This window comes from Sminthopsis crassicaudata, chromosome 3 (genome assembly GCF_048593235.1).
Source record: "Sminthopsis crassicaudata isolate SCR6 chromosome 3, ASM4859323v1, whole genome shotgun sequence".
Classification (NCBI taxonomy): Eukaryota; Metazoa; Chordata; class Mammalia; order Dasyuromorphia; family Dasyuridae; genus Sminthopsis; species Sminthopsis crassicaudata.
The window spans coordinates 82,293,052-82,308,233 of NC_133619.1; the positions used below are offsets into that span (position 1 = coordinate 82,293,052).

At 33.5% G+C, this 15,182-nt stretch overlaps 1 protein-coding gene across 1 annotated transcript in view; it reads right to left on the minus strand.

The window, feature by feature from the left end:
* CDK15 (cyclin dependent kinase 15) overlaps positions 1-15,182 on the minus strand; it is a 99,917-nt gene that overhangs the window by 66,944 nt on the left and 17,791 nt on the right. The window contains exons 6-8 of the mRNA XM_074299044.1: positions 7,582-7,644; positions 3,914-4,037; positions 2,804-2,924 (exon numbers count right to left, since the gene is read on the minus strand). Of these exons, the coding sequence (XP_074155145.1) occupies positions 2,804-2,924; positions 3,914-4,037; positions 7,582-7,644 (308 nt within the window). The remainder of the gene's footprint in view (positions 1-2,803; positions 2,925-3,913; positions 4,038-7,581; positions 7,645-15,182) is intronic.

The following is a 15,182-nucleotide window of genomic DNA, read 5'->3' on the forward strand; positions in this document are numbered from 1 at the left end:
TATTTCTTCTTCTTCTTCTTCTTCTTTTTTTTTTTTTTTTGGTATTGAAATGAATTTGAAATCGCACAATATTTGTAAATGGCAAAGTATTTCAAACAATAAATGGTACTGCTTTTCTTCCTTTTTTTTCCTTATTTTCCCTTTACTTTTGAAAGCTTGCATAACTGTAAAAGGCTTAATTGTATATAACATATACATAACAGACAATCTAATATTTTTCAAAAAGTTCAGTAGCTGCCTAAAATCAACTATGTGTAGAGAATTTTGTATTCCAAAGCAAAAATATTCCCTAAAACTCAATGTAATCTTCCTAAAATACTGTTATCCTTGTTAAAGCTTCCTAATTGGATCTTTTAGGGCCTGAAAAGGGTATCAAAAAGAGAGAAAGGTACTAGAGGATTAAAGAATTCTGGGAGTGTTAGTAAAACCTACTTATGTATGATTAAATATTTTCTACAATCTATTAACCTGTTAAATTTACAAATACCCCACCACTGACAATGCTGCTATGAAATAACTTTTAAAAAGCACTTCTTATTAAAATTAGTTTTTTTAAGACAAAAAAGTTAACACCCACTGTCATAAGCCTTTGCAAATGGAATTCTATTTAAATTCCATGGGGATTACATGGCCTTGTAGAATAGGATTAGGTTTTTTTCCCTTTCCTTCAATTAGCAATTCTCTTCTTTCTCCATTCCTCTCAAGTCCTTTCTCACCCAGACTCACACTCTCCCCACAGTAAAAGATCTTAACTTAAATCTAGTATCCTGTGATTGCCCTGTTAATAGAGTTTTAATACAATAAATTTATTAGAAAAATGTTGATTTTTCTAGTCCCACATTGTATTTGACACATTATGTTGTTCAATTCTTTTTCAGTCATATTCAACTCTTCATGATACCATTTAGGGTTTTCTTGGCAAAAATGCTGGAATGGTTTATTATTTCCTTCTCAACTCATTTTACAAATGAAGAATCTCAGGTAAACAGTTAGCTTTGCATTCAGGAAGATGAGATTTCCTGATTTCACTGCATCTTCTAATTGCCTCAATATAGGCGCTGTCACATTATAGGGGCATAATAATAATAATGATGCTAGATGATAACAAAACTTCAACACTTCTAGAGTCTGTGATTTCATCATCCGTGGATGCAAATTATAGTCTTTCTATAATTCAGTAAATGGGCTTTTAATCTTCATGAGTTGGTATGGTCCTAAACAGCTAACAGCAAGTGGATAACATTCTGAGGATGAGACCCTCTGAAAATAATGAATAATATTTCTTTACCCTGACATTCAGAGGATAAGCAAATACTATTCCTGGGTAGACCCAGAATTTAAGTCTTTCCAGCTAAGTAGGACCTGCCAGTGCTGAACTTCTATGATAACTCTAGAAATCTCAGGGTCAAGCTTAAGCCACAAAGAGGCATTGAGGTAAGAGTTTAGTGGAGGAAGATAAAAGTACTAAGAAATAAGGACTGGAATTTCTACTTTTCAAATTCATTTTCATTATTCAGGGACAATGATGCCACAGAACTCACTGGTGGAGGGCATCTTAGCTGTTTTACTTCCTAGTCATTCTCTGCACTTTCATTTTACTTAATGTATAATTATTAGTTACATTTTGGCAGTAGTACAAAATTCCAAAGTGCCAAAGAAATCTTGGAAATGTCATTGGAGAGCAGTACCAACTGATGGATGCATCTGATATTTGAATATCAGATTATCTTTCGTGAAATTATATTGAGATGTTGATTAATCAGTATCATCAGAGGCAACGGTGTAGCATTTCTGCAGTCCTTTTCAAGTCTCTGGGAGACCAGGTGGTGCAGTGGATAAAGTGCTGAGCCTGAAGTCAGGAAGACTTATCTTGAATTCAAATCTGGCCTCAGACACTTCCTAGTTCTGTGACCCTGAACAAATCATGTCACCCCATTTGCCTCACTTTTCTTATCTGTAAAATGAGCTGGAGAAGGAAATGGCAAAACACTACAATATCTTTGCCATGAAAACTCCAAATAGGATCACAAAGAGTAGGATACAACTAAAGTGAATGAACAACAGAAAGATTTATATTTATGAGTAATATCAATAATGTCTTGTGTTTCTCTAATATTGTTCTCCCAAGGGACTCAAAAAAAAGCCCACAAACATTGTAATTGTTTTTCTTATGAGAAATTGATTGCAACTCCAAATCATAATATGACCAAAAGAGAGAACTTTAAATGGCTAGGATAGTTCTGGGTGTGCAATACAAATGATCTTAAAATATTAATCTACAGAGACAGCTTTTAATGTCCTGAACTCAACACTCCATATCATGACGTTCCCCAGTTCCCCAGTTCTACAATAAAGTCACCAAAATAGTTGCCACTGCTGCATGGAGAAAATTCATTTCTATGTTGTCTGTGAGAAGAAGGCAGGCATTATAATGTCATCTTTTCAAATCAAGAAACCAACAGTTAGAAAAAATAGGTGACATACAAAATAGTGTTTAACAAATACTTATTGATTGATACAAAATCTCATTACCAGTGATTTTAGAATTAGGACCTAAAATAAGGGTTTCTTAATTTGCTGTCTTTGTAGTGTTTTCCCCCAATAGCTTCTGATGGATTAATTTTTTCTGTGTAGTTCTTATTTTTCTTAGATGATAAATGATTATAGAAGACCACATGCTTCTTGCCATTAAGGAATTAAAAATATAAAAACATAATACCATGATAGATCCAGACTTTACAGGTAAGCATTAGACTACATTTGCATATTTTTGGGACATTAAATGCCTTAGTATCAATCTTACCAGATATCCAAATCAGAGGAGTATTCCGTGGCTCCTAGCAACGCATCTGGAGGACGATACCAGAGTGTCACTACTTCCGAAGAGTATGTCTGACTGGGAATGGACTTAGCTCTAGCAAGGCCTGTCAGATCATATTAGAAAACACACATATACATACAAGTAATTATATCTCATGTCCCATAGAAACATGGTAGTTGATTTTGCCCCAGAACCAAACAAATGAACCGAGAGTACAAATAAAAAAGCAAACTCAAAAAATAAATCAACAGTTCTAATTTGTAGAAACCTAGTTGCCTTATTTCATCAGTTTTTCTTTTTATAATATATCATTCTGGTAGTATTCTATTTTGGGATTTTCTTCAACCACTATACTTCCCCTATGAATCAGGTTGTAATGGACAAAGAAAAAAAATGTAGACATATTTGAGACATAAGACAAAGATATAAGGTCAAGAGGGGGCTCTAACACTTTAATACCTCTTTTTCTGAAAAAGAAATGCTCTGTAATGTTAAATTGAAAAATCTTAACTTAATTATTAAATTAAATTAAATTTAATACTTAAATTTAAAAATTGGCAAACATGCCAAAAATCCATATAGCCTCTACTAGAACTAGTTCTTTTATTAAGACAGGTACCCAGACCTTGACAGATATACAACAATATAATTTTGGAGCAATATAGTCAGAGCTGACTTCTTTATTCTCCCTTTCTATGAGATGCCCAAATTATCGGTGAGTTAGAATTTTAGCTTAGATTTATGATTTTCAGTGGATGAGGGCCTCTCAACAATACTATAGTTTGGAACTCCTTCAAGCTTGAAACTCTCATACATTTGGCTTGTTGCCACTATTAAAATAAAGAAAATTGTCTTATAGACTCAACTCCGACTTTTAGCCTCTAACTAGAGAACTGACACTAAAGGAGTTCCATCTCTATCTCTTTCATGCTATATACAATTTTGATATGCTCACTAAGTAATATGTCTCCTGGGGCCCCATGTTTCCAAAGGTAAGATCTAGGCAATGCATTGGATAAATAAACATGTGCACACAAAAGCATCATTGTTCATAAATGAGAATGAGACCCAGGGAAGGAGAGATTGACTCACCAAAATCAGCTAATTTGAGTTCTCCAAGATAACTGATGAGTAAGTTTTGAGGTTTCAGATCTCGGTGAAGAATGTGTTGATGGTGGATATAAGCCAGGCCCCGCAAAAGTTGAAACATGAAGAGCTGGAAAGAATAAGCTTCATACCTAAGCAGTTTTATGTTATCATATGTTAATATCCACTCTAAATCAAAAACAGTTTTCTAAGAGAATGGTAAAATTATTCTTTGGGAGAAAAAAAACACTAAAATACAAAAAGTAGCAGAAGATCATCCATGACAAAAACCCAAAAATAATTCTAATTTTTTGGCTTTTCCTTATTAATTTCTATTCACTTGTTAGCATTTGACTAAATGCAAGGCTCTGCATTATAAATCAGGGATACAAAGGTACAAATAGTATAAGCATTGCTCTCAAGAAGCTTAAATTTTAATGAGAAAGGAGGAGTCAAAGGTTGGATGTATAAATAGCTACGTTACATAGAAAAAGATAATCTGTGAAAAAAAAAGAGATTTGGACAGTATTATTTTCTCATTTGAGGAAGGTGAGTCCCATCACTTTTATATAATGGAGTAAAAGGAAGTTACAGAAGAATTCATAGAAGAGGTAGCATCTTTGTTGGGAAATTATTTATTAATATAATCTTTGGTCAGCCTAAATGGTTTGTGAAGTTCCTTCCAAATCAAAGATTTTGCAGTTCTGACAATGGACTGGCAGAAAGGGAAAGCTCGATTCTGGACTTAGGGACAAGTAAGTAATGAAAGATAGGACACTGAGGTGAACAAAATGAGATAAGTCTAGAAAGAGAAAATAGAGGCAGATTGTAGAACCCCTGGTTTTCAAAACATTTTACAGGCAGTTTGTTCTTTGCTCAGCAGGCATATGTAAGTCACTAAAAGTTTTTGAGTAGAAGGATGCATGAGATCATATCTGTGCATTAGAATATTACTTAGATGATGACATGAAGGATGAGTTGGAAAGGAAAAGACTAGAGAAAGGAGGCCCAGATTAAAAAAAAAAAACATATTATTAAAGATGAGAAGAGGCAGAGGTTTCAGGAACTGAGAGAAGAGACAAGGGTAAATATGAAATATTGTAAAAATAGAAGCAACAAGATAGAATTCTTATTTAATAAGGCTGGGAGATTTGGGAAGATGATGCTGACATTATCAGAAACAGGAAGTTGAGGAAGAGGCAGACTTAACTCCTTAATAAGGAGCTAATTTTTAAATTTTCAGCCTAACTTCTGTATGTCATCACTTTTCTAAAGAAAAGCATCACCTGAAGAATCCAGAGAAGCAGGACTTTCCCAGTATTGTACTTAGCTTGAATGCTAACCTGGAAATTGTTCTCCAGGGTTTAAATTTTAGTGTATTTTAGATATCTTTAAAACAACAGACTATGGGCTGAGAAAAACATAGTCAAATATAGTCTGGGAACTGGAGTCAGTTATCTTTTTGTCTATTTTTTTAAACAATTCTAAGTTCATATTTCAAAACACAGATGATGGATTTAAAAGAAAAGAAAACTAAAAAGAAAAGGAGACATTATGAGGGGGGAATAAAATGAGACATAGAAAAAAAAATGAATTAAGAGGGGGAAAGGAGAAAAGAAATCATTTCTATACCAAACAGAGAAATGTTTCATGTGGTTATTTATTGAGCCTGGGAATTAGAAAAGTTATCAGCTTCCAATCAGTTTTCCACAAGTACAGAAGCCAACAAGGGGAAAAAATATATAATATCCTAAGTGTCTTTTGCTATTTCTTCCAATGCCACTGGCAATGGAGAATTTTAAAACTAACTCTGGTGTTTAAGGAGATTATGCCATCCCAGAACATGTTCCTACAATTCTGAAAAGAAAGTGCCAGCTCTCGCATTCCTGGTGACATGGAGACAGTGGCACAATTGGATGGATGAATCAATTTTTCCATCCTATCAGGGAATCTAGGCATCTCAGAGACATGCCAAGTCCAGTGCTCAGCTGTCAGTAGCATGTAAGACTTTGAAATCAAAGTTAATGAATAGAGTGCCCTGACCCAGAAGCAAGAGCCAAAAATGTATAAGCCATTAGACATGCTATATGCTTTGGGAAAAACACTTAACTTACCTGCTATAGGTTACCTACAGAGAAATAGTTATCTTATAGCAGGTTTGCTGGCTTTTCATGTTCACATAATATTCAGTCCTGTGAAAATTCCCTTGTTCTCTCTCTCCCCATGCCAGATTACCACTAATTCCATGATCTTTGCCAATGCCTGGTATATATAAAGAATAGTGGGATGGGTAAAGATGGACCAGAAGTGAATTAAAAGTGTCAAAAATATAAATGACTGTGAAAAAGGTAATGAAAAGAAGCTATAGAAGAAGAGGTAAAAAGAAGGATAGCAGAGAAACATGCTTCAATATAAAACAGTTCAATGTGAAAGGAAGAAGAAAACTAAATGGATGGGATAAAGAAGAGGCAAAGTAAGAAAGAAGGAAAGAAATAATCAACATATTTTTAAGCATTTACTATATTTTAACCAAGAATAGTGCTTAGCATTAGGGATGCAAAAAAAAAAAAGACAAAATTTTGGTCCTTCTCTCAAAGAATTCTGTCCTAATAAGAGAAACAACATTTACACAACTACGGACATATAAGACATAGAGAGTGTAAATGAGAGGCACTTTCAAATCAAGTGGGGGAGCAGTGGAAATGCCTCTTACAAGAAAGTGGGAATTAAGATGAGATATGACAGAAGCCAAGGAAGCCAGGAGGCAGAGTAGGAAAGGTTAAGAAAAGAAGGACAGAGTAGAGAAAGAGAATAAAAGGAAAGGGAAAGAACTCATAGAATGGACCTATAGTATTGTTCCTGGCCCAGCCCTTCTTCATTTTCTGTTTGGAACATAGGTTATGAATGCTAGCAATTAATCTCTCTTATTCCAGCATTTTCAATCTCTTCTTTTCTGGTCCTTTTCACTTCTGCCCATAATGTATTCAAATTTCTCCTGATTGAAAAAAAGGAAAAAAAAAAAAAAAACCTTCCCTCTAATATGTCGCTTCCTCTTTCCTTGCTAGTATAGACAGAGAGCTATGTTCTATCTGCCATCACATTCTTAGCCCATATTCTTGCCTTATTCCTCTGCAATCTAGCTTCTGTCCCCACCACTCTACCAAAATTACTCTCTTAAACATCACCAATAAATTCAGTCACCAAGACCAAAAGCCTTTCTACTGAAATTACTCCTTCAACTATTAACAAAATCACCAAATCCAAAAGCTTTTCTTGAACTTTGGACACCATTTTTGGTCACTGGTCCTTTCCCTCCTCCAGTGCATTTTATGCACTGGTGCCAGATCAATCTTCCAAAACAGGTCGATGATCATGTCACTGAAAAACAAAATGAAACTAAACACCTTCACAATCTCCTGTTTTCTATAACACAAAGTAAAAAGTTCTTAGTTGGCAGTCAAGTCCCTTCTTAATCCAATGCCAACCTAACTGTCTAGTATTATCTCCCATTGCCTATTTTATATTTGTTCTAGTTTGGTTAAAACTGGGTAAGGATAACAGTGACCTCTACTCATTTGTTTGGTTTCACGAGAATTGACATGACCTGTTTTGAGAATGAGAATGCATTTCAAAATTCTTCTATTTCTGAGAAACCTGTTATCTAAAGTACTTACCTTGACATTGTGAGGATGAAGACCTCCTGGATGTTGAGACATATATTGGGCCAGGTCAGTATGCTAAATGAAATAATGAGAGCGGGAAGAAGGAAAGGATCCAAAGAAAAATAAAGTTAGAATATATAACTATCAGTTTTTAGGCAGGTAGCAGACAACCTTCAGAATATATTCTGAGAAATCAAATGCTGTGGGAATTTGAAGACAAACTGGTTTATAACAAAAATTATTTTCTGATAAAGATTTCATTTCCAAGATATATATGGAACTGATTCAACTTCATAAGCCATTCCCCAATAGACAAATGGTTAAAGGGTATGAACAGGTACTTTTCAGGGGAAATGCAAGTTATCAACAATCATATATAACTGAAAGAGTAGAGTAATGGGAGTATTGCAGGGTGCTTCCCCACCCATTCCCCCCACCCCAATCTTCCAAACAGATCTAGAAAATGTACCAGCCCAATTCCTAATGGGAAAATCCAGAAAAAATCACAGTGAATTCTTTGTCCTGCTCAGCTTAACATAGTAAGACAGATAGGAAAGTCTGTGCACACTGAAGATTGGGGTTGGACTAGGCACACATTCAGAAACAGGCTATACATCAGGGCAAGAGAAGATGCTATGACAGTGACAATTGCCAACTGGCAGTTCTGTTGACCACAATCTAGTTCTGGATTACAGATCCAGGGCAGAATAAGAAAACCTGATATTCTCTTGAAGGGAGGTCATGGATAGTATATGGAAAAAGACAGCACTTTAGAAGCTAGTGATAACAGTTTATTTCAGCCCCAAGAACAGAGCTGTAGCTCAATTCTAATATCTAGATCAGTCTATAGAGAGGGAAGTCCAGTCAATGCAGGAAGTCCAGACCAAAAGGAATCTTACACTTCTATATCTAAACCAACAGAAGTTCCTAGTTAACTGATAGAGGAGGAATCCAGTGGCAGTTCACTCTTGTACAAACCCAAACACAGGTCCGAAAGTTACAGAGTTTAGACGAGGGGTCAGTAAGCAGACTTTTTCCTGGATCAGACCAGTGAGGGGGACATTGAAGCTTGCAGGTACTCAGCCTTTCCCTGAGATCCTGCAATAGCACTTAATACTCAGGAAAGTAGCAATAGGACCAACCCAGACCTTGCCTCTATAATTGGCATATATCTTTGCCCTAATATCAAATTCCAAATCACGAAGTAGTTTGAAAGAATGGACAAATGAAAAAAAAAATACATAATGAGCTATTTTGGTGGCAAGGAAGCTCAGGACACAAATCTAGAAGAAAAGAATAATCTCTCAATATCTATAAGCAAGACCTAAAAGGAAAATATACCTTAGGAACAAATTCAACTAAAATTCCTGGGAGAAAGGAAGCAAGAATTTTTTTAAAGTTAAAATATTTTTAAATTTTTTAAAAATTGAAAAAGTGCTTATAAGTGAAATGAGAGCACTCGAGGAAGAAAATTAAAAAGAAATTAGAACTCTGGAAGAAAGAAGTGGAAAGTAGATTAATAACTTATCTCAAGAGTTACCAAACCTTGTCCAAGCAACAAACATGAAAATTAGAATGGGCAAATAGAAGCCATTAATATCATAAAGCAATAAGAAATATTAAAACAAAGTCAAAGGCTAAAAAAAATAGAAGAAAATGTATGATGTCTTATGGTAAAAAAAACTACCAACCTAGGAAACAAATTGAGAAGGAAAAAAATTAAGAATCACTGTACTATCTGAATATCATGATAAAAATATGAGCCTGGATATCATATTTCAAGAAATATTAAAATGCCCATATCTCGTAGAACCAGAGAGCAAAATAGAAATAGAACAACCAATCACCTCCTGAAAAAAATCCCAAAATTAAAACTCCCAGGAAAATCATAGCCAAAATCTGAGCTTCTAGATCAAGAAAAAAATGCTAGACATAGCCAGAAAGAATTCAAATACTAAGGAACCACAGTCAGAGTCACATAAGATTTAGCCTCCCTAAAAAGAAACAAAAAACTTAGAATATGTTGTTGCAGAAGACAAGAATATGGGCTTACAGCCAAGAATAACTTATCCAACAAAATTTATAATGTTGTAGGGGAAAAATGGATCTCTAATGAAACAGGGGGCTTCAAAACATTGTGGAAAGACCATATCCACAGAGACTTTTGATTTTCAAACACAAAAATGAAGAGAAACAGGGGCAACTAGATGGTGCATTGGATAGAGCACCAGCCCTAGAGTCAGGAGAATCTCAATTCAAATGTAGTCTCAGAAACCTAACACTTATTAGCTGTGTGACCCTGGGCAAGTCACTTAGTCTTAACTGCCTTTAGGGGGAAAAAAGTAGAGAGAAATATAAAAAGGTATGAATGTGAATGTACAATGTTAAAGGACTAGATCAGTATAAACTGCTTATATTCAAATATGGAGAGATGATTAATATCTCCTCTGAATCTTATTATCATCAAAGTTCCTAGAAAAAAATCCAGTTAGATAAGGCCTAGGAATTGTTCTATCTTGGTGATTTTAATAAAAGAGTGGAAAGAAAGGGGAAGAGGAATATACTGCAGGAGAAAGGAAAGGAAGATTAGGGGAAATTATCTAACATAACAAGAGTATGCAGGTTGCTATCTACAAAAACAAGAACTAAGGAAGAGATTGTTCACGACTGACACTTGAACTTCACTCTCTTCCGAACTAGTCAGAAGAAAGGAGACTACACACACACACACACACACACACAGTTATAGAATTTCATTTCATTCAATAGGAAATAGGAAGGAAAGAGGAAAAGAGACAAGGAAGAATTACAGGGAGAATACATTAAGGAAGGGATTATTCCTAACCAAAAGAACCTCTAAGAATGTGCAAAAAAATTATAGCTCTTTTTGAGGTCTCAAAGAATAAGAATTACAGCTAGAAGCTCATAAAATGAGGAATAGGGAATGGATAAATAAATTATGATAGATAATTGTGGAAATATATATAGAAAAATTGCACATATTTAACATATTGAATTACTTGCTGTCTAGGGGAGGGTTGGAGAAAAGGGAGGGAGAAAAAATTGGAACATATGGTTTTACAAATGTAAAAGTTGAAAACTATCTTCGTATATATTTTGAAAATTAAAAAAAAACTACTATTTAAATAAGTAAATTATGATAAATAAATGTGATAGATACTATTATACTGAATTTTATTAGCATAATGATCAATTAGTATTTTACCAATTACATGTAAAGGTAATTTTCAACATTCATTTTTATAAGATTTTGAGTTCCAATTTTTTCTCCTTACCCTCTCTCTTCCCAAAAACAGAACTAATCTGATATGGGTTATATATGTCCAATCATGTTAAACATACTTCCATGTTATGAACAAAGAATCAGAATTAAGTTTAAAAATCACAAGAAAGAAAAAACAAAAAACAAGTGAAAATAGTATTCTTCAATATGCATTCGGACTCCATAGTTCTTTCTCTGGATATTTTCAGCATTTTCTATCAAAAATTACTTGGAATTGTTTTGGATCATTGCATAATTGAGAAAAGCTAAGTGTATTATAGTTATCTTCACGCAATGCTGTTATCATGCACAATGTTCTCCTAGTTCAGATTATTTCACTCAACAGCAGGTCATGTAAGTCTTTTCAGATTTTTTCTGTAATCTGCCTGCTTATCGTTTCTTATAATATAAAAATATTTCATTACATTCATATACCACAACTTGTTCAGTCATTTCCCAACTGATGGGCATCCCTCAATGTCTAAATCTTTGCCACCACAAAAAAAGAGTTGCTACAAACACTTTTTGCACATGGGGTTCTTTTTTCTTTTTTATGATTTCCTTAGAATACTGACCTGGCAGTAGTATTGCTGGTTCAAAGGATGTGCTCAGTTCTATAGCCCTGTAGGCATAGTTCCAAGTTACTCTTCAGAATGGCTGGATCAGTTCACAACTCTACCAACAATGCATTAATATCCCAATTTTCCTACAACTCCAATATTTATAATTTTTCTTTTCTATCACATTAGCCAACCTGATAAGTATGAGATGGTACCTCAGAGTTGTTTTAATTTGCATATTCTTAACCTTTGACCATTTATTGATTGGGAAATTATTTGCATTCTTATAAATTTGACTAAATGCTCTATATATTTGAGAAATTAGGCCTTTTATCAAAAACACTGACTATAAAAATTGTTTCCCAGCTTTCTGCTTTCTTTCTAACTTTGGTGACCTTGGTTTTGTTTGCACAAAAACTTTTAAAATTTAAGTAATCAAAATTATCCATTTTGCATTTCATAATGTTCTCTATCTCATGTTTGATCATAAATTCTTCCCTTCTCCATAGTTCTGGCAGGCAAACTATTTCTTGTTTTTCTAATTTGTTTATGCTATCATACTCTATTTCTAAATAATGTCATTTTGACCTTGTCTTGGTATGATATGTGAAATGCTGGTCTATGTTTAGTTTCTGCCATACTATTTTTCAGTTTTCCCAGAAGTTTTTGTCAAATAGCAAGTTCTTAACTCCATACATTGGAGTTTTGGGGTTTATCAAACAGATTAATATAGTAATTTACTATTATGAATTATGTATCTAACCTGTTCCACTGATCTATTACTCTATTTCTTAGCCATAATCAAACAGTTTTGAAGATTGCTGCTTTATAATATAGTTTTATATCTAGCATAGTAGGTTACCTTCATTTGCATTTTTCCATTAATTTCCTTAATATACTTGACCTTTTATTCTTCCAGATGAATTTTGCTATTATTTTTTCTAGTTATATAAAATAATTTTAAACAATTTTATTGGTATGGCACTGAATAAGCAAACTAATTTAGGTAGAATTGCCATTTTTATTATATTATCTTGTCCTACTCAAAAAGAATTGATATTTTCCTGGTTGTTTAGATATGATTTTGTGTGAAAAGTGTTTTGTAATTGTGTTCTTATAGTTCCTAGGTTTATCCTGGCAGATAGATTCCCAAATATTGCATATTATCTACACTTATTTTATTTTATTTTATTTTTGAGGCTGGGATTAAGTGACTTGCCCAGGGTCACACAGCTAGGAAGTGTTAAGTGTCTGAGACCAGATTTGAACTCAGGTCCTCCTGAATTAAAGGCTGGTGCTCTATTCACTGCACCACCTAGCTGCCCCATCTAAACTTATTTTAAATGAAATTTCTCTCTCTCTTGTTTTTAGACTGTATTGTTAATATGTAGAAATGCTGATGATTTATGTGGTTTTATTTTATATCCCACAATTTTACTAAAGTTATTAATTATTTCAAGTATTTTTTTAGTTGATGCTTTAAGATTCTCTAAGTGTGCCATCATATCATCTGCAAAGGGTAATAGCTTCATTTTCTCATTGCCTATTCTTATTCCTTCAATTTCTTTTTCTTTTTTTATTGCTAAAGCTAACATTACTAATATAATATTGAATAATAGTAATGATGATAGGCATCCTTATTTCATCCCTGATCTTATTGAGGACTCTTCTAGCTTATCCCTATTATAATGCTTGCTAATGATTTTAGATAGATATGCAATAACATATCATTTTAAAGAAACTTTAATTTATTCCTAGATCTTCAATGTATTTAATAGTATGGGTGCTGCATTTTGGCAGAAGTGTTTTCTGTATCTATGATGGAATTATATGATTTCTGCAAGTTTTATTATAGATCTGGTCAATTATGTTGACAGTTTTCTTTTGAATCAGCTTTGTATTCCTGATTTTAAAAAATCCCACTTTGCAATAATGCATTATCCTTTTAATAAATTTCTGTAATCTCTCTGCTGATATTTTATTTGAAATTTTGAATAAATATTCATTAGGGAAATTGGTTCATAATTTTCTTTCTGTTTTGGTTCTTCCTGGTTTAAGTATCAACACCATATTTGTAATATAAAAGGAATTTGGTGGGATTTCTTCTTCACTTATTTTTCCAAATTGAAATTAATTATTCTTTAAATGTTTGGTAGAATTCACTTGTAAATGTATCTGGCCTTGGAGATTCTTTCTTAGGGAGTTAATTGATGATTTGTTCATTTTCTTTTTCTAAAATAGGATAGAGTATTTTATTTCCTCCTCTGCTAATCTGGGCAATTTATATTTTTGAACATATTCATCCATTTCATCCTACTGGTCATTTCTTACAGAACAATAATATTCCATAACTGATTGATTTTTCTTGTGCAGCATGATGAATATGGAGATTGATGTAGATCAAAATATAGTATTTCCACCTTTGTTATTGTTGTTATTGTTTTTTTACTTGTTTTTTTTTCCTTTTCATCTGATTTTTCTTGTAGAGCATGATGAATATGAAAATGTATTTAGAAAAATTATATGTTTAACTTATATTGGATTGCTTGCTATCATGAGGAAGGGGAAGGGAGCAAAATAGTTCAAATATCAAGGAGCTACAGTCAGGAGTACAAAGAACTTAATAGTGTTTACATTAAAATATCAGAGGGCTTCGTATATGACATTCCAGAAGGCAAAGAAGCTTGGATTATAACTAAAAATCAACTACCTAGCAAAATTGAGTGTAATCTTTTAGGAGAAAAGATGGATATTCAATGAAAAAGAGGACCTTTACATGTTTAAAAAAAAAAACTATTACAGTAGAGGGAAAAAAGGGAAGGGGTGAGCATTATTTGAACCTTACTTTCATTGGATTTGGCTCAAAGAAGGAATAATATAAAGACTAAATTAAGTATGAAATTTATCTTATCCTATAAAGAAATAAGAGAGGAAAGGGGAAAGAAAAAGGCAAAATAGAAGGGAGGGGAGTGGAAAATAAAAATTAGGGGGGAGGACAGATTGAGGGAGGCAGTGATCAGAAAGCAAAATGCTGGTAAGAAGGGATAGGGTGAAAGGAAAGAGAAAAGTATTGGAGAAACTTACATGAACTGATGCTGAGTGAAATGAGCAGAACTAGGAGATTGTTATACACTTCAACAACAATACTGTATGATGATCAGTTCTGATGGAAGAGGATCTCTTTGGCAATGAGAATATCCAATTCAGTTCCAATTGATCAGTGATGAACAGAACCAGCTACACCCAGAGAAAGAACACTGGGAAATGATTGTGGACTGCTTGCATTTTTGTTTTTCTTCCCAGGTTATTTTTACCTTTCTAAACCCAATTTTTCTTGTGCAACAAGAGAACTGTATAAATATGTACACATACATTATATTTAAGATATACTTTAATATGTTTAACTATGAGACTGCCTGCCATCTAGGGGAGGGGGGGTAGATGGAAGGAAGGGAAAAGTTGGAACAGCAGTGACTGCAAGGGACAATGTTGAAAAATTACCCATGCATATATTCTGGCAATAAAAAGCTATAATAAAAAAAAAAGAAAAAGAAAATAAAGGAAGACAAAAAAAAAAGAAAGAAAAATCAGATCAAAAGGAAAAAAACAAGTAAACAAACAATAACAACAGTAACAAAGATGAAAATGCTATGTTTTGATCTACATTCAATCTCCATAGTTCTCTCTGGATGGCTCTTTCCATTACAAGTCTATTGGAATTGTGTTGAATCATCTCATTGTTGAAAAGAGCCAGGTACATCACAGTTGAT